The sequence below is a fragment of the Homarus americanus genome, unplaced genomic scaffold, assembly GCF_018991925.1.
Source record: "Homarus americanus isolate GMGI-L3 unplaced genomic scaffold, GMGI_Hamer_2.0 scaffold3005, whole genome shotgun sequence".
NCBI classification, from domain to species: domain Eukaryota; kingdom Metazoa; phylum Arthropoda; class Malacostraca; order Decapoda; family Nephropidae; genus Homarus; species Homarus americanus.
Window position 1 is genome coordinate 456 of NW_024752472.1, and position 19375 is coordinate 19830.

Below are 19375 nucleotides of genomic sequence, written 5' to 3' on the forward strand. Positions count from 1 at the left end.
GGAAAGAGCACTACCATTCGCTGCTCAAAAGAAACATCGATATGGATGTCCTGATTATCCAGCTCGTCCCTCAGCATCCAGAGCTGACCCACCGCAGCTATCCCCAATCCCTGGATGAAGTAGCCACTGCCATCAAACAGATGAAAAACAACAAAGCCTCAGGGTCTGATGGAGTCCCAGACGAGGTGTATAAAGCAGGAGGCCCTCTGCTTACCAGCCGTCTCCACTCTCTCTCCTGGAGCAAAAATGGGAAAAGGAGGAAATCCCCCAAGCTCTTAAAGACGTCTCCATCATCAACATTTATAAGAACAGGGGAGACCGGTCTGACTGTGGCAACTACCACGGGATCTCGCTGCTGTCCGTAGCTGATAAGATTGTCGCCTGAGTCCTCCTAAACAGTCCTCCTCTCAGTCCCAGACTTCCATGAAATATCACAGTGTGAAGTGTGGAACAACTTACCCCCACCCATCCGAGCAAAGACTACGCTCCCTTCCTTTAAATCATCTCTTGAAAAATATCTATTGTCTAAGTATTAATATTTCTTGTAAACCTACTATATTTACAGTACCTGCATTTATTGTAACATCAAAACCGTTTTATTGGAAATTATCATGTAAATAGGTAAGAAATTACCATTGCAATAAACATATTTGCAAACTAGACATAATCCTGACAGTTCTGTCCTCTTGTTCAACCTTATTACTGTGCAACCCATGCAGTACTGCTCCCCCATTATACTTATGTTTTCAATTCCACTGTAATTTATGTATATACTTAAAATATAAATAAAAAATAAAATAAAAATTAAATAAATAAATAAAATAAATAAATATTAGAGTGATAACACTAGTAACATTATGAGATGTTCTTATTACTACCATGCTATTATACTATTCCAGATGATACTAAATGTTACATAATACTTCCTTGAGGTAAATGTATAGTATATATCAGGTGCCTAAAAGAGAGCGCAGGTTCTCAACTGGCTCAGCCATGTTAATATTGTTATTATTATCCACTCTATATCTGTGTTTTTCTGGCTAAATAAACTGTTTCAATTCAATTTAATTCAATTCTTCCTGAGGCGGAAAATTGGCAAACAAGCTCCAACGCCAGAAAGACGCTGCCGCCGCCCCTTCCGCACTAGATGTAGCCCTCCACATGTGCAACATCTGTGGACGACACTGCCGGTCCCGTATCGGCCTCTCTAGTCACCTCAGAGCTGACCAACGGTATCATCCTTAATAATTCTTATCACTGTATCATAGCTGGATGATCGTCATACTCGATTCCGAGTGACAGCAAAGTAGTAGTAGTAGTAGTACAGTAGTAGTTGAAGGAAATCTGCCATGATGTCAGGGTAGAACCGACCCTCCTTCCATTGGACAGTGAGAATTTCCAACATAGGACTTCAAACACATCCAACGAAGCCCGTGCTGACGTCAGTGCTCGAGGATTCTGGGCGGGGACAGCGAGCTTTCTTCGACATCAGGATTTTTTATCCCATGGCCGCAAGTTACCGTAACTTAGCTCTCGATGCTGCACGCAGGAGGAACGAGAACGACAAGATAAGAGCATACGGAGAGAGAATTCAGAACGTTGATCAAGGCAGCTTCACTCCTCTAGTGTTCACAACCTCTGGTGGGATGGGACCAAGTGCAAGATGCTTCTACGCCAGACTCGCGGAGGTGATATCCGAACAGAAGCAGCAGCCCAGAAGATATGTTACAGCCTGGATGAGATGTCGACTGTTGCTTCCCCAGGGGTGTAATTATCGCAATCGATCATCAGATGTTATCCCACAAATAGTATATAACACAACCCGTTACTACCACACCACAAAAAAATAAAAAACACTTTAACCACAGTATGTTCTCACTTGGCCCTTCAGGCTGCTGGGTTGTCATGTCATCCACTTATTTATCTTCTTCCTATACTTGTGAAAATATTATTATTATTATTATTATTATTATTATTATTATTATTATTATTATTATTATTATTATTATTATTATTATTATTATTATTGTTGTTGTTGTTGTTGTTGTTGTAAAGTATTGACCACCACATGCAGTATTGACCAGCTGTCAGTCTCAGAGACCGTCCGACACTTGGGGCAATATTCCATATGTTATATTTCAGGGATGAGTTTAGCCACCCTGCGTTACACCCTTCCTTGTGTTGGTGTATCTTTGTGTAGGTGTAGTTAAGGTGTAGGTTAATAAAGGTATTCATTAAACTCCAAGAATATTATGCAGTATACTATATTTATACACGATATTCATTCTCTTTCATGATTCAATATATTCCATCAATATTATTCATTATTAAACACTGAATCCCAAATCCCTCTTTCTTCATTATCACCAGCTCAGGAAAAAGAACCAGTATTTATCATCATTTATCAGGACCTTTGTGCACGTCTTGTCACCCTCTTTAACACAGTCATATAACTACTAGTATCTTTAACTAGACATATCCACACTCCATGACCTCCTAGTACCCATATCACCAGTCTTAACACCTGCCACTAGCCTTATCACCAGTCTTAACACCAGCCACTAGCCTTATCACCAGTCTTAACACCTGCCACTAGCCTTATCACCAGTCTTAACACCTGCCACTAGCCTTATCACCAGTCTTAACACCTGCCACTAGCTTATCACCAGTCTTAACACCTGCCACTAGCCTTATCACCAGTCTTAACACCTGCCACTAGCCTTATCACCAGTCTTAACACCTCCCACTCGCTTATCACCAGTCCTAACACCTGCAGATAGTGGTTTTATTAGCGGCGATAAAGCTAAGAAACTTAGTATGATTTATAAGTCTTATCTAACTTCAGGTATACGTATTCGTGAGTAAATCCCCTTCTTAATCCCATTAAATCCTATTAAATCCCGTTAAAGTAGATCGATTTTCGTTCAATGGTCGACTGATTGAATTTAATCCTTAACCCACCTTTCCTCCCCCTTCCTCTCTTCTCACCTCTCTTCTCACCTTTCTTTCCTCCCCTTCCCTCCCTCTTCTCACCTTTCTTTCCTCCTCATCCCTCTCTCTTCTCACCTCTCTTTCCTCCTCATCCCTCTCTCTTCTCACCTCTCTTTCCTCCCCTTCCCTCCCTCCCTCTACCATATGGGATTCAGTGCATCATGTACAGTATAGAGTCTGGGGCGATACGTGAATTCTAACAGGATCCTGAATTAATTGACTTAATTTATAAACAAAAGAATCCAAACCTGTTATTATCTGCTCATAACCCCACGTACATGTCCTCAACTGGTAGAATTATATAGGTGTCTCCAAACTCCACTTGTAAACTCGAGATCAGAGTTTAAGGTGTAAGAATTGTTTTCATTATTCGGGATTTGTCGACACTATAAGGTAATTGGATCTGTTATTGGGACGTCTCTGTTTCTTCTTCTGTTTTAAGGTCTATCAACACTATGAGACTCAAATTCTGGGGTTGATGGATTGACTAGGGGTATCATAATACTCGGACACGCTGGAGTAGATGGGAATGTTGGAGTAGGTGGTAGGATTTCTGGAGACTGGGTTCAAGCTGTTGGAGTATTTGAGGGGAGTGTTGGAGTAGTAGCTGGGGGTATCTGATGAATAATCCTGAGTCTTGGAACGAAACTGATTGTAAAAGTAACCCCTGAGAGTTAGGTAGTCCGGGGCGGTGAGGGCGCTATGGACGTCGGAGTAACTGTGCAGAGAGATGTCAGTGTCGGGAGGGAGATGAACGTCTGACGGGTACACAGTTTTGGTGTAGTCAAGATTGTTAGGAGACACCATGGAGCTGAACACATTGTTGATATTGGAGAGACCAGAGCTGTTATGCTTGCTGGGTATACCTGAAGAAGTATTAACATAGTCCAGAGGGTTATAGAATCTTGGGTTCCTGTAAAGACTAAGATCGTTGTATGCCTCTGGGGGGCTGAAGTAACCAGGGGTGTTGGAGGAGCCATCGAGGTTGTTGGGGGAGGAATTTGAAGCGTTGGAGAATCCGTGAATGGTGGTGTATCTTGAAGCTCCGCGAATGTAGGAGGAAGGTCGAGGGTCGCTTGGGTATTCGTGGGTGAGATAATGTTGAAGAGCAACCAGGAAGGCTGTAGAGGTACGCCGACGGAGGTACCCCAAGTGGCTCCCCTGACGAGGAGATGATACTCCCCTCCTACGGGAAAACCTCTTACGCTGTGTCGTCACCTGGAGGATAGGAATGAATAACATTATTTACTTCAGGGTAACACCTCTTGATAGTGGTTATGATGTAGTGAATAAATCAGGTTTTAGGGGACACACAGTATGAACAAGGGAGTCAGGTGAAGAATCTTTCCACCGTTCGTAATATTTTTTATTAATTTTTTTTTATTTTTTTACTTTTTTTTTAAGATTTCATTGCCGAGTATGAACAGTCGAATGTAACTACTGTACATTCTAAGCTTGTTGGGTGAGATAGAGTATATCGCATAGACTGGGTTGGTTACTTTTATTTTGTAGAACCTCTATTTAACGGATTATATGAAGGGGGAGTCCATTAGAGCAAGGTTTCGTTAGATATGAATCCTCCAGATAACGTAGAGCCAATTTTCACTCTTGTATATTGTCTATTCTTGAGGTAAGGATTGTGGGGAACTAAGGAACAACTTTTCTATGCGATGTTGTCTACAGCATGACTTATTGACTTAGGTGAGAAGAGAAAGTAATACATATCAGTCAACAGAAGAATAAAAATACCACCAACAAGTAAAGTTACAACAGTATTTAGGAATATTGTACTAGTTACCCCGGTAAGAGTTCAGTTTTCTCTTAGGATTACATGGAAGAAAATAGGTAAAGTTTAGGAGTAACTAATTTATCTCAGTGGCTCTATTTTCTCTCTCCATCATGGTAAAAACATGTAAGGGAGGGGAGGAGCATCATTACTGCCATGCGTACAATAATGCGTGTGTATATCCTTCTAAAGCGCTGTCATAACTTCCTCTTAGTTAATAACATAACCGAGATGTGGGGGAAAAGGGAAAAAAAACTCACTTGCCTAAAATTATCTTAAAACTATCACAAAACACAAGAGGGTATATGAAATCACAGTCGACTATACTGACCACATTGATATCGTTGTTGATAGGAGAGTTGTTGTGTCCATTCTGAAGCACTCCGCGCATCATGACGAGGGCGCGGCGGGTGCGGGAGATCAAGATACACATCCACAGGCGTCGGCCCCCACAGGAGGCTTCATGCAACAAGTGCAGTGTTGTTACCTCCTCCAGGACCGGCGTCAGTTGTTCCCTGTTGTTTATCATCACCGTCAGCCGACACAGTAGGTTCTCTAGCATCCCCGTCAGCCTAGGAAGACACAGGTAGTGGGTGTTGAGGTGGGAGACACAGGTAGTGGGTATTGAGGTGGGAGACACAGGTAGTGGGTGTTGAGGTGGGAGACACAGGTAGTGGGTGTTGAGGTGGGAGACACAGGTAGTGGGTGTTGAGGTGGGAGACACAGGTAGTGGGTTTTGAGGTACAAGACTCAGGTAGTGGGTTTTGAGGTTAGAGACACAGGTAGTGGGTATTGAGGTACAAGACACAGGTAGTGGGTTTTGAGGTAGAAGACACAGGTAGTGGGTGTTGAGGTGGGAGGCACAGGTAGTGGGTGACACAGAAAAGAAAGTACCTCTTGACTGCATACAAAAAAGAAAGTGTCAATTTAGAAAAGTTTCCTTCAAGAAAACATTGTAGCATGTGATCAAGAACTTACCTCTGTGCTCTCACTACCCTAACCTAACCTAACTTAACCCCTGCACGCCTGGTCACTGTCAGGTCAAGCATTCGTTGCACTTTCACGCCACAGGTACTACCGTGACAGGAAATATACACACCTCATGTATCGCTCAGAATGCTTAAAGTATACATAATACACCTACTCATGTATAGCTTAGAACACATACAGTATACATCATACACCTTCCCATGTATAGCTTAGAACACATACAGTATACATCATACACCTTCCCATGTATAGCTTAGAACACATACAGTATACATCATACACCTTCCCATGTATAGCTTAGAACACATACAGTATACATCATACACCTTCCCATGTATAGCTTAGAACACATACAGTATACATCATACACCTTCCCATGTATACCTTGAATAACTTCGCCATATTTCAATCAGGGAACATTTTAAACTTGGGCGTCAAACAATTCCCCTCAGTGACTAATACTGTTTTACTCTGGTTCAATATTATAAGTTAGGGTTCTTAGATACAGCTGAAGTCACCCTGCTAGAACAAAATTCGTTCTTTTATGTTCCTCTATAAATAAATGACCAGGTGAATGCCTTTAAATACCCGTAATTAAGCTTTCTTTATAAACTTTTTTATTCAGTGTACAGGAAAAAAGTCAAGTTGTTTTTGTTTTAAGTTTCCTGAGATGGGTATGTATGTGTCTGTGTTCCTCCTCTACCATGTAACACACACACACACACACACACACACACACACACACACACACACACACAATCTGTTGTTTTACTGTGTGTGTGTGTGTGTGTGTCCCTGTACTTACCGCCTGAGGTGAAGGCTGAACTGACTCGTCTCGTGGCTGCAAAAGGTGTTAGTGTGGTCGGTGTTGTTGATGGCGAAGTACAGGTGCGCCGCCAAGTAGATCAACTCTCGATGCATTTGTCTGAAGGCATCTTGTTGCTGCAGGTGATGGACAGGTGAGGTAATGGACAGGTGACAGGAGAATCTTACATGGTAGACAGGTGAGGTGATGGACAGGTGAGGTGATGGGCAGGTGAGGTGATGCACAGGTGAAAGAGTCCTAATATACAGTAAGCACAGACAGTATAACACTCAATCGTCTTCAGCAGACAGAGAATGCTAACAAACATCCCAGTAACTATCCCCCAATTTCACAAGATATTTCTCCAATTTCACAAGATATTTCCCCAATTTCACAAGATATTTCCCCAATTTGCCCAACTCACTGTGGTATCGTCGATGACAGGTAGAGCGGGCAGCGTGTTCAGGGAGAACGGTGTGTTACACTCGTTGTTCTGTGGAGTGTCCAAGAAATAATATCATTAAGAGTCGGATATTACTTACAGTCGTCTGCACTTATATGTGGCACCGCTGTGTTTGTTTATATCGTTAGTAAAACTCCCGGAGTGGCCCTTAAGGCACCTCGCAATAGTAAATAAACATTCCTACAGAGTTGTCACATTTCACAAAACGCACCAGCCTGTGTACCAGGAATAAGTGCAGGCGACTGTACAAGGAGAGAGTAAAAATAGTAAACACAATTTGTGAACTCTTAGAAAAAATAAACGTCAGAAATGTGAGAAAAAATTCATTTGTACTCACCAAGATGGTCTGGATACTGATGAGGGACGCGTTAGCGAAGTGTATGTTGCTGTAGGCTACCCGACGCACCTGGTCGAAAGATAATGCAGGATTCTGATCGTCACCTCCTTCGGGATTCTGCTCCTGGAGGTGGCAGGGGTTGGTGAGGTAACCAGAGACCCCCGGGATGGATACCACGGCCACTGTGCCATCCTGCCCTCTCACCACCACCAGCAGGAACAGACCTGTAGCAGATGGCAGGGAGCTGAACACACCTATAGCAGATGGCAGGGAGCTGAACACACCTATAGCAGATGGCAGGGAGCTGAACACACCTATAGCAGATGGCAGGGAGCTGAACACACCTATAGCAGATGGCAGGGAGCTGAACACACCTATAGCAGATGGCAGGGAGCTGGTTTCATACCTTTTTTATGTCTCTCTTTCTGGTCTGACGTTTCTTTCGTTCTTATTCTCAGTCAGACGATAACCACACCAAAACAAACACCCACAAACGCCTCTTCTATTAAAGCACTACTGGAGGTGGGTAGAGCTTCACCTCCCAGCTGTTGTCTCTTGTAATCTATGTCGTGTATGGTCCATCAGGTACACTAATAAGTTCACCAGGTGTGTCTCCGTCAATCAGAGGTTTGTTGTGTCATACTTTATTACGGGAGGTTACCGTGCATCACAGCAACATGCGTTCTGATGGAGTGTACATCGGACTCCTGGATACTTTCTGGTTGTTTGTAGTTGAATTCCTCAACTGTTAGTCTATCCAAATGACTAAGAACAAAGACGAGTTTTAATTTCATCTTATATCTTTCCGTAACGACATTGTTGACGCCTCGTTTAGTCATTAGGATGGTTTATGTAGCTGTCAATGGGAATTTATTCAGTCTTTCTCGTATGTTTAAACTCATAAACAAACTATGACCTTTACTGTATATAAGGGGGTTCTCTTAACCCCTTGTGCACGGGCTGAATAAACTCATCTGGCATTGACCAAATATTAATAATGTCCCGGGAGTGAATAGGATAAAGGTGTGCCTGCCTGACTACCTGTCGCTTCTGGTTAATGATTACAACAGCTCGCTCTCACGGGTAAATGTCCGACAGTCATGAAGGGTAAAATATCTACGTGTTGTGTGAGTGAGTGTTGTAAGTCCCTCTGTTGTATGTTGTGAGTGTTGTAAGTCCCTCTGTTGTATGTTGTGAGTGTTGTAAGTCCCTCTGTTGTATGTTGTGAGTGTTGTAAGTCCCTCTGTTGTATGTTGTGAGTGTTGTAAGTCCCTCTGTTGTATGTTGTGAGTGTTGTAAGTCCCTCTGTTGTATGTTGTGAGTGTTGTAAGTCCCTCTGTTGTATGTTGTGAGTGTTGTAAGTCCCTCTGTTGTATGTTGTGAGTATTGTAAGTCCCTCTGTTGTATGTTGTGAGTGTTGTAAGTCCCTCATGTTGTGAGTGTTGTAAGTCCCTCTGTTGTATGTTGTGAGGGTTGTAAGTCCCTCTGTTGTATGTTGTGAGTGTTGTAAGTCCCTCTGTTGTATGTTGTGAGTGTTGTAAGTCCCTCTGTTGTATGTTGTGAGTGTTGTAAGTCCCACTGTTGTATGTTGTGAGGGTTGTAAGTCCCTCTGTTGTATGTTGTGAGGGTTGTAAGTCCCACTGTTGTATGTTGTGAGTGTTGTAAGTCCCTCTGTTGCATGTTGTGAGTGTTGTAAGTCCCTCTGTTGTTAGAATACTGTACAGGAAAATGGTTAATGTTGGAACTTTTATCTTGTGATGTTTTGTTTGTGATGTTGAATTGAATTGAAACAGTTTATTTAACCAGACAAACACAGATACAGAGCGGATAATAATAACAATATTAACATGGCTGAGCCAGTTGAGAACCTGAGCTGCACCTGATATATACTATAGAATTATCTCAAGGAAGTATTATGTAACATTTAGTAACATCTGGAATAGTACAATAGCATGGTGGTAATAAGAACATCTCATAATGTTACCACGGCTGAAGAGTTCTGAAAAATAACCATCTTTATCATGTATACAACAATGTTCGTTTTAAGGCTCGTCCAGACTTAGCTCGTTCACGTTCGTTGAAGCTCCTTTTCGTTCGCTGACACACACACACACACACACCGACTGCTGTACGTATTTGCATGGTCTCGGATTCACAGGTTTTATGAATCTCAGGGCTCATGGATGGGAGAGTCGATCGATCCACGTCTACATACACAGTATACACAAACACACATACACTCAGAGGAAAATTACCAAGAAAAATTCAACAAACGTAATTATTTCTTACCTGTTAGAAGCAGCGGTTGTAATGCCATTTGGTGAGAAGTTTTGCTCAGTTTACAGGCAGATGAAGAAGCTAGGAGCGATACCTAACGAAAACTTCCTAAACAACGTTACTGGTTTCTAAATTCTTCAACTCAATGACACCATTTTTTTGGTAATCTCGCTTTTAATATACATATATATTTTTTATGTATTTAGAATTTATTACTTCCGTGTTATTAAGTGACTTATTATTCTTCCATAGGTTAAAATATTGAGAGAATTGCGTTAGTTTTACTGGAACCAACGTTACTTTAGTGTAGTGGCGTATGAAGGTGTCCACGATAATATGTTGGTTCTGGGAGAGATGTATTGTTGTATAAGTTACCAACGAGACGACAACCCACTTCTGCCGCCACGCTCGCCCTTCAAGCTCGAAGTGAGGACGATCCTACGACGACACTGATCTTATAAACCCTGCTGGAAGGCCCCGACACACACACACACACACACACACACACACACAGTAGGATCTATCTTGTAAAGCCGACAGTGGTCAACTTCCTGCGTGTGCCCGCTGCCTCCATCACATATATTACTCTTATAATTTAAACCACATGAACTATGGGGATATAGGCGGGTGTAAGCCAAAGCGGAGGGAACTGAATTACTGTATATGTATTATGCTGAGAGAGAGAGAGAGACAGTGTGTGTTCCTGATCCTTTGAGCTGGCTTAGACTGTGAGGAATTGTTTTAGGAGATTCTATGTTGTTACATATGTTTTAGCTCTTTTTAATAATAATAATAATAATAATAATAATAATAATAATAATAATAATAATAATAATAATAGTAATAATGCATTTTCCACTCTTTGAAGCCTGTATGGCATTACGAAAATTGTGACCAAGTTCCAGGTTGCTGGTCTGGCTTTCTGTCTCATTTACACACAATTGCAGGGTCTCAATTGTTGTTCTTACTTAACAACACAACATACATATATTGTTTCTCACTTTTGATCTTTTTTCACTTCTATTGCGCCTTCCATCGCTTCTTCTTCTTCTTCTTCTTCTTCTTCTCTCAGTTAAAATACTCTCGTTACCTCCACACCGACCATGAACCGCTCTCTGCCAGACACTCTTTTCCTTCATCCCATTTATATTTTTGTGTTTGTTATTCCATGTTACACACCCAACATACTGTTCTCAAACACTGGCTCATTTAAGATGTACACACACACTCCAAAAAGTATCTATACGCAGGGTGATCGATGAATTACATAATGAACACTGTGACTCCTGTTGTCTCGGTAGGGTTGTCAAAATCTTTCGTCCGTTGTGTCATATTGTCTCTAACAATAATCGCACCAGAGCTGGATACAAACAATAAAATAAAATTATGATATTCAACTAAACGCAAGTCTTTTTCAAATACAATTTACCTTATTATGCTAATGTATATACGGGGATTGAAGGGATTTCCTACGCGTGTGTGTGTGTGTGTGTGTGTGTGTGTGTGTGTGTGTGTGTGTGTGTGTGTGTCCGGGGCCTTCCAGCAGGGTTTATAAGATCAGTGTCGTCGTAGGATCGTCCTCACTTCGAGCTTGAAGGGCGAGCGTGGCGGCAGAAGTGGGTTGTCGTCTCGTTGGTAACTTATACAACAAAACATCTCTCCCAGAACCAACATATTATCGTGGACACCTTCATACGCCACTTCACTAAAGTAACGTTGGTTCCAGTAAAACTAACGCATTTCTCTCAATATTTCAACCTATGAAAGAATAATAAGTCACTTAATAACACGGAAGTAATAAATTCTAAATACATAAAAATTATATATGTATATTAAAAGCGAGATTACCAAAAAAAGGGTGTCATTGAGTCGAAGAATTTAGAAACCAGTAACGTTGTTTAGAAAGTTTTCGTTAGGTATCGCTCCTAGCTTCTTCATCTGCCTGTAAACTGAGCAAAACTTCTCACCAAATGGCATTACAGCCGCTGCTTCTAACAGGTAAGAAATAATTACGTTTGTTGAATTTTTCTTGGTAATTTTCCTGTGAGTGTATGTGTGTTTGTGTATACTGTGTATGTAGACGTGGATCGATCGACTCTCCCATCCATGAGCCCTGAGATTCATAAAACCTGTGAATCCGAGACCATGCAAATACGTACAGCAGTCGGTGTGTGTGTGTGTGTGTGTGTGTGTGTGTCAGCGAACGAAAAGGAGCTTCAACGAACGTGAACGAGCTAAGTCTGGACGAGCCTTAAAACGAACACTGTTGTATACATGATAAAGATGGTTATTTTTCAGAACTCTTCAGCCGTGGTAACATTATGAGATGTTGTTATTACCACCATGCTATTGTACTATTCCAGATGTTACTAAATGTTACATAATACTTCCTTGAGATAATTCTATAGTATATATCAGGTGCAGCTCAGGTTCTCAACTGGCTCAGCCATGTTAATATTGTTATTATTATCCGCTCTGTATCTGTGTTTGTCTGGTTAAATAAACTGTTTCAATTCAATTCAACATCACAAACAAAACATCGCAAGATAAAAGTTCCAACATTAACCATTTTCCTGTACAGTATTCTAACAACAGAGGGACATACAACACTCGCAACATACAACAGAGGGACTTACAACACTCACAACATACAACAGTGGGACTTACAACACTCACAACATACAACAGTGGGACTTACAACACTCACAACATGCAACAGAGGGACTTACAACACTCACAACATACAACAGAGGGACTTACAACACTCACAACATACAACAGAGGGACTTACAACACTCACAACATACAACAGAGGGACTTACAACACTCACAACATACAACAGAGGGACTTACAACACTCACAACATACAACAGAGGGACTTACAACACTCACAACATACAACAGTGGGACTTACAACACTCACAACATACAACAGAGGGACTTACAACACTCACAACATACAACAGAGGGACTTACAACACTCACAACATACAACAGAGGGATTCTACAACACCACAACATACAACAGAGAGAGACTCTACAACACTCACAACATACAACAGAGAGATTCTACAACACTCCACAACATACAACAGAGAGACTTACAACACTCACACAACATGTACAACAGAGGGATCCCACAACACTACAACATACAAATAGGAGGGACTTACAACACTCACAACATACAACAGAGGGACTTACAACACTCACAACATACAACAGTGGGACTTACAACACTCACAACATACAACAGTGGGACTTACAACACTCACAACATACAACAGTGGGACTTACAACACTCACAACATACAACAGTGGGACTTACAACACTCACAACATGCAACAGTGGGACTTACAACACTCATACAACATACAACAGAGGGACTTTAATACAACCCTCACAACATACAACAGAGAGACTTCTGCATAACCCTCACAACATACAACAGTGGGACTTACAACACTCACAACATGCAACAGTGACTTACAACACTCACAACATACAACAGTGGGACTTATATAACCCTCACAACATACAACAGTGGGACTTACAACACTCACAACATGCAACAGTGGATCTCTACAACACTCACAACATACAACAGTGGGACTTACAACCCTCACAACATACAACAGTGGGACTTACAACCCTCACAACATACAACAGTGGGACTTACAACACTCGCAACATACAACAGAGGGACTTACAACACTCACAACATACAACAGAGGGACTTACAACACTCACAACAAACAACAGAGGGACTTACAACACTCGCAACATACAACAGAGGGACTTACAATACTCACAACATACAACAGAAGGACTTACAACACTCACTCACACAACACGTAGATATTTTACCCTTCATGACTGTCGGACATTTACCCGTGAGAGCGAGCTGTTGTAATCATTAACCAGAGGCGACAGGTAGTCAGGCAGGCACACCTTTATCCTATTCACTCCCGGGACATTATTAATATTTGGTCAATGCCAGATGAGTTTATTCAGCCCGTGCACAAGGGGTTAAGAGAACCCCCTTATATACAGTAAAGGTCACAGTTTGTTTATGAGTTTAAACATACGAGAAAGACTGAATAAATTCCCATTGACAGCTACATAAACCATCCTAATGACTAAACGAGGCGTCAACAATGTCGTTACGGAAAGATATAAGATGAAATTAAAACTCGTCTTTGTTCTTAGTCATTTGGATAGACTAACAGTTGAGGAATTCAACTACAAACAACCAGAAAGTATCCAGGAGTCCGATGTACACTCCATCAGAACGCATGTTGCTGTGATGCACGGTAACCTCCCGTAATAAAGTATGACACAACAAACCTCTGATTGACGGAGACACACCTGGTGAACTTATTAGTGTACCTGATGGACCATACACGACATAGATTACAAGAGACAACAGCTGGGAGGTGAAGCTCTACCCACCTCCAGTAGTGCTTTAATAGAAGAGGCGTTTGTGGGTGTTTGTTTTGGTGTGGTTATCGTCTGACTGAGAATAAGAACGAAAGAAACGTCAGACCAGAAAGAGAGACATAAAAAAGGTATGAAACCAGCTCCCTGCCATCTGCTATAGGTGTGTTCAGCTCCCTGCCATCTGCTACAGGTCTGTTCCTGCTGGTGGTGGTGAGAGGGCAGGATGGCACAGTGGCCGTGGTATCCATCCCGGGGGTCTCTGGTTACCTCACCAACCCCTGCCACCTCCAGGAGCAGAATCCCGAAGGAGGTGACGATCGGAATCCTGCATTATCTTTCGACCAGGTGCGTCGGGTAGCCTACAGCAACATACACTTCGCTAACGCGTCCCTCATCAGTATCCAGACCATCTTGGTGAGTACAAATGAATTTTTTCTCACATTTCTGACGTTTATTTTTTCTAAGAGTTCACAAATTGTGTTTACTATTTTTACTCTCTCCTTGTACAGTCGCCTGCACTTATTCCTGGTACACAGGCTGGTGCGTTTTGTGAAATGTGACAACTCTGTAGGAATGTTTATTTACTATTGCGAGGTGCCTTAAGGGCCACTCCGGGAGTTTTACTAACGATATAAACAAACACAGCGGTGCCACATATAAGTGCAGACGACTGTAAGTAATATCCGACTCTTAATGATATTATTTCTTGGACACTCCACAGAACAACGAGTGTAACACACCGTTCTCCCTGAACACGCTGCCCGCCCTACCTGTCATCGACGATACCACAGTGAGTTGGGCAAATTGGGGAAATATCTTGTGAAATTGGAGAAATATCTTGTGAAATTGGGGAAATATCTTGTGAAATTGGGGAAATATCTTTTGAAATTGGGGGATAGTTACTGGGATGTTTGTTAGCATTCTCTGTCTGCTGAAGAAGATTGAGTGTTATACTGTCTGTGCTTACTGTATATTAGGACTCTTTCACCTGTGCATCACCTCACCTGCCCATCACCTCACCTGTCCATTACCTCACCTGTCTACCATGTAAGATTCTCCTGTCACCTGCCCATCACCTCACCTGCCCATCACCTCACCTGCCCATCACCTCACCTGTCCATTACCCCACCTGTCCATCACCTCACCTGTCTACCATGTAAGATTCTCCTGTCACCTGTCCATTACCTCACCTGTCCATCACCTGCAGCAACAAGATGCCTTCAGACAAATGCATCGAGAGTTGATCTACTTGGCGGCGCACCTGTACTTCGCCATCAACAACACCGACCACACTAACACCTTTTGCAGCCACGAGACGAGTCAGTTCAGCCTTCACCTCAGGCGGTAAGTACAGGGACACACACACACACACACACAGTAAAACAACAGATTGTGTGTGTGTGTGTGTGTGTGTGTGTGTGTGTGTGTGTGTGTGTGTGTGTGTGTGTGTGTGTGTGTGTGTGTGTGTGTGTGTGTGTGTGTGTGTGTGTGTGTGTGTGTGTGTGTGTTACATGGTAGAGGAGGAACACAGACACATACATACCCATCTCAGGAAACTTAAAACAAAAACAACTTGACTTTTTTCCTGTACACTGAATAAAAAAGTTTATAAAAAAAGCTTAATTACGGGTATTTAAAGGCATTCACCTGGTCATTTATTTATAGAGGAACATAAAAGAACGAATTTTGTTCTAGCAGGGTGACTTCAGCTGTATCTAAGAACCCTAACTTATAATATTGAACCAGAGTAAAACAGTATTAGTCACTGAGGGGAATTGTTTGACGCCCAAGTTTAAAATGTTCCCTGATTGAAATATGGCGAAGTTATTCAAGGTATACATGGGAAGGTGTATGATGTATACTGTATGTGTTCTAAGCTATACATGGGAAGGTGTATGATGTATACTGTATGTGTTCTAAGCTATACATGAGTAGGTGTATTATGTATACTTTAAGCATTCTGAGCGATACATGAGGTGTGTATATTTCCTGTCACGGTAGTACCTGTGGCGTGAAAGTGCAACGAATGCTTGACCTGACAGTGACCAGGCGTGCAGGGGTTAAGTTAGGTTAGGTTAGGGTAGTGAGAGCACAGAGGTAAGTTCTTGATCACATGCTACAATGTTTTCTTGAAGGAAACTTTTCTAAATTGACACTTTCTTTTTTGTATGCAGTCAAGAGGTACTTTCTTTTCTGTGTCACCCACTACCTGTGCCTCCCACCTCAACACCCACTACCTGTGTCTTCTACCTCAAAACCCACTACCTGTGTCTTGTACCTCAATACCCACTACCTGTGTCTCTAACCTCAAAACCCACTACCTGAGTCTTGTACCTCAAAACCCACTACCTGTGTCTCCCACCTCAACACCCACTACCTGTGTCTCCCACCTCAACACCCACTACCTGTGTCTCCCACCTCAACACCCACTACCTGTGTCTCCCACCTCAATACCCACTACCTGTGTCTCCCACCTCAACACCCACTACCTGTGTCTCCCACCTCAATACCCACTACCTGTGTCTCCCACCTCAATACCCACTACCTGTGTCTCCCACCTCAACACCCACTACCTGTGTCTCCCCATAAATACCCCTCCCACCTCAATGCCACTACCTGTGTCTCCCTCTTCCCATCTCCACCTCAATGCCCCACACTACCTGTCCCTCGCACCACTACCTGTCTCCCTCAATACCCACTACCTGTCTCCCACCTAAATACCCACTACCTGTGTCTCCCACCTCAACACCCACTCCCTGTGTCTCCCACCTCAACACCCACTACCTGTGTCTCCCACCTCAACACCCACTACCTGTGTCTCCCACCTCAACACCCACTACCTGTGTCTTCCTAGGCTGACGGGGATGCTAGAGAACCTACTGTGTCGGCTGACGGTGATGATAAACAACAGGGAACAACTGACGCCGGTCCTGGAGGAGGTAACAACACTGCACTTGTTGCATGAAGCCTCCTGTGGGGGCCGACGCCTGTGGATGTGTATCTTGATCTCCCGCACCCGCCGCGCCCTCGTCATGATGCGCGGAGTACTTCAGAATGGACACGACAACTCTCCTATCAACAACGATATCAATGTGGTCAGCATAGTCGTCTGTGATTTCATATACCCTCTTGTGTTTTGTGATAGTTTTAAGATAATTTTAGGCAAGTGAGTTTTTTTTCCCTTTTCCCCCACATCTCGGTTATGTTATTACCTAAGAGGAAGCTATGACAGCGCTTTAGAAGGATAAACATACGCATTATTGTACGCATGGCAGTAATGATGCCCCTCCCCTCCCTCACATGTTTTTACCATGATGGAGAGAGAAAATAGAGCCACTGAGATAAATTAGTTACTCCTAAACTTTACCCATTTTCTTCCATGTAATTTTAAGAGAAAACTGAACTCTTAACGGGGTAACTAGTACAATATTCCTAAATACTGTTGTAACTTTACTTGTTGGTGGTATTTTTATTCTTCTGTTGACTGATATGTATTACTTTCTCTTCTCACCTAAGTCAATAAGTCATGCTGTAGACAACATCGCATAGAAAAGTTGTTCCTTAGTTCACCACAATCCTTACCTCAAGAATAGACAATATACAAGAGTGAAAATTGGCTCTACGTTATCTGGAGGATTCATATCTAACGAAACCTTGATCTAATGGACTCCCCCTTCATATAATCCGTTAAATAGAGGTTCTACAAAATAAAAGTAACCAACCCAGTCTATGCGATATACTCTATCTCACCCAACAAGCTTAGAATGTACAGTAGTTACATTCGACTGTTCATACTCGGCAATGAAATCTTAAAAAAAAAGTAAAAAAATAAAAAAAAAAATAAAAAATATTACGAACGGTGGAAAGATTCTTCACCTGACTCCCTTGTTCATACTGTGTGTCCCCTAAAACCTGATTTATTCACTACATCATAACCACTATCAAGAGGTGTTACCCTGAAGTAAATAATGTTTTTCATTCCTATCCTCCAGGTGACGACACAGCGTAAGAGGTTTTCCCGTAGGAGGGGAGTACCATCTCCTCGTCAGGGGAGCCACTTGGGGTACCTCCGTCGGCGTACCTCTACAGCCTTCCTGGTTGCTCTTCAACATTATCTCACCCACGAATACCCAAGTGACCCTCGACCTTCCTCCTACATTCGCGGAGCTTCAAGATACACCACCATTCACGGATTCTCCAACGCTTCAAATTCCTCCCCCAACAACCTCGATGGCTCCTCCAACACCCCTGGTTACTTCAGCCCCCCAGAGGCATACAACGATCTTAGTCTTTACAGGAACCCAAGATTCTATAACCCTCTGGACTATGTTAATACTTCTTCAGGTATACCCAGCAAGCATAACAGCTCTGGTCTCTCCAATATCAACAATGTGTTCAGCTCCATGGTGTCTCCTAACAATCTTGACTACACCAAAACTGTGTACCCGTCAGACGTTCATCTCCCTCCCGACACTGACATCTCTCTGCACAGTTACTCCGACGTCCATAGCGCCCTCACCGCCCCGGACTACCTAACTCTCAGGGGTTACTTTTACAATCAGTTTCGTTCCAAGACTCAGGATTATTCATCAGATACCCCCACCTACTACTCCAACACTCCCCTCAAATACTCCAACAGCTTGAACCCAGTCTCCAGAAATCCTACCACCTACTCCAACATTCCCATCTACTCCAGCGTGTCCGAGTATTATGATACCCCTAGTCAATCCATCAACCCCAGAATTTGAGTCTCATAGTGTTGATAGACCTTAAAACAGAAGAAGAAACAGAGACGTCCCAATAACAGATCCAATTACCTTATAGTGTCGACAAATCCCGAATAATGAAAACAATTCTTACACCTTAAACTCTGATCTCGAGTTTACAAGTGGAGTTTGGAGACACCTATATAATTCTACCAGTTGAGGACATGTACGTGGGGTTATGAGCAGATAATAACAGGTTTGGATTCTTTTGTTTATAAATTAAGTCAATTAATTCAGGATCCTGTTAGAATTCACGTATCGCCCCAGACTCTATACTGTACATGATGCACTGAATCCCGTATGGTAGAGGGAGGGAGGGAAGGGGAGGAAAGAGAGGTGAGAAGAGAGAGGGATGAGGAGGAAAGAAAGGTGAGAAGAGGGAGGGAAGGGGAGGAAAGAAAGGTGAGAAGAGAGAGGGAAGGAGGAAAGGTGGGTAAAGGATTAAATTCAATTAGTCGACCATTGAACGAAAATCGATCTACTTTAACGGGATTTAATAGGATTTAATGGGATTAAGA

General features: G+C 42.5%; 2 protein-coding genes across 2 annotated transcripts; one reads left to right on the forward strand and one right to left on the reverse strand.

The window, feature by feature from the left end:
* Positions 1-3153: 3153 nt before the first annotated feature.
* Positions 3154-7042, reverse strand: LOC121855102. The gene is made up of 4 exons (XM_042349940.1): positions 6997-7042; positions 6573-6709; positions 5109-5349; positions 3154-4209 (listed from the first exon to the last, which is right to left on the reverse strand). The coding sequence occupies exons 2-4, from the start codon at positions 6686-6688 to the stop codon at positions 3454-3456; spliced, it is 1113 nt and encodes a 370-aa protein (XP_042205874.1). The 5' UTR covers positions 6689-6709; positions 6997-7042; the 3' UTR covers positions 3154-3453.
* Positions 7043-11245: 4203 nt separating this feature from the next.
* On the forward strand, positions 11246-19165 carry LOC121855103. The gene is made up of 6 exons (XM_042349941.1): positions 11246-11647; positions 14282-14505; positions 14813-14881; positions 15299-15435; positions 16946-17186; positions 18084-19165. The coding sequence occupies exons 1-6, from the start codon at positions 11620-11622 to the stop codon at positions 18837-18839; spliced, it is 1455 nt and encodes a 484-aa protein (XP_042205875.1). The 5' UTR covers positions 11246-11619; the 3' UTR covers positions 18840-19165.
* Positions 19166-19375: the final 210 nt, after the last annotated feature.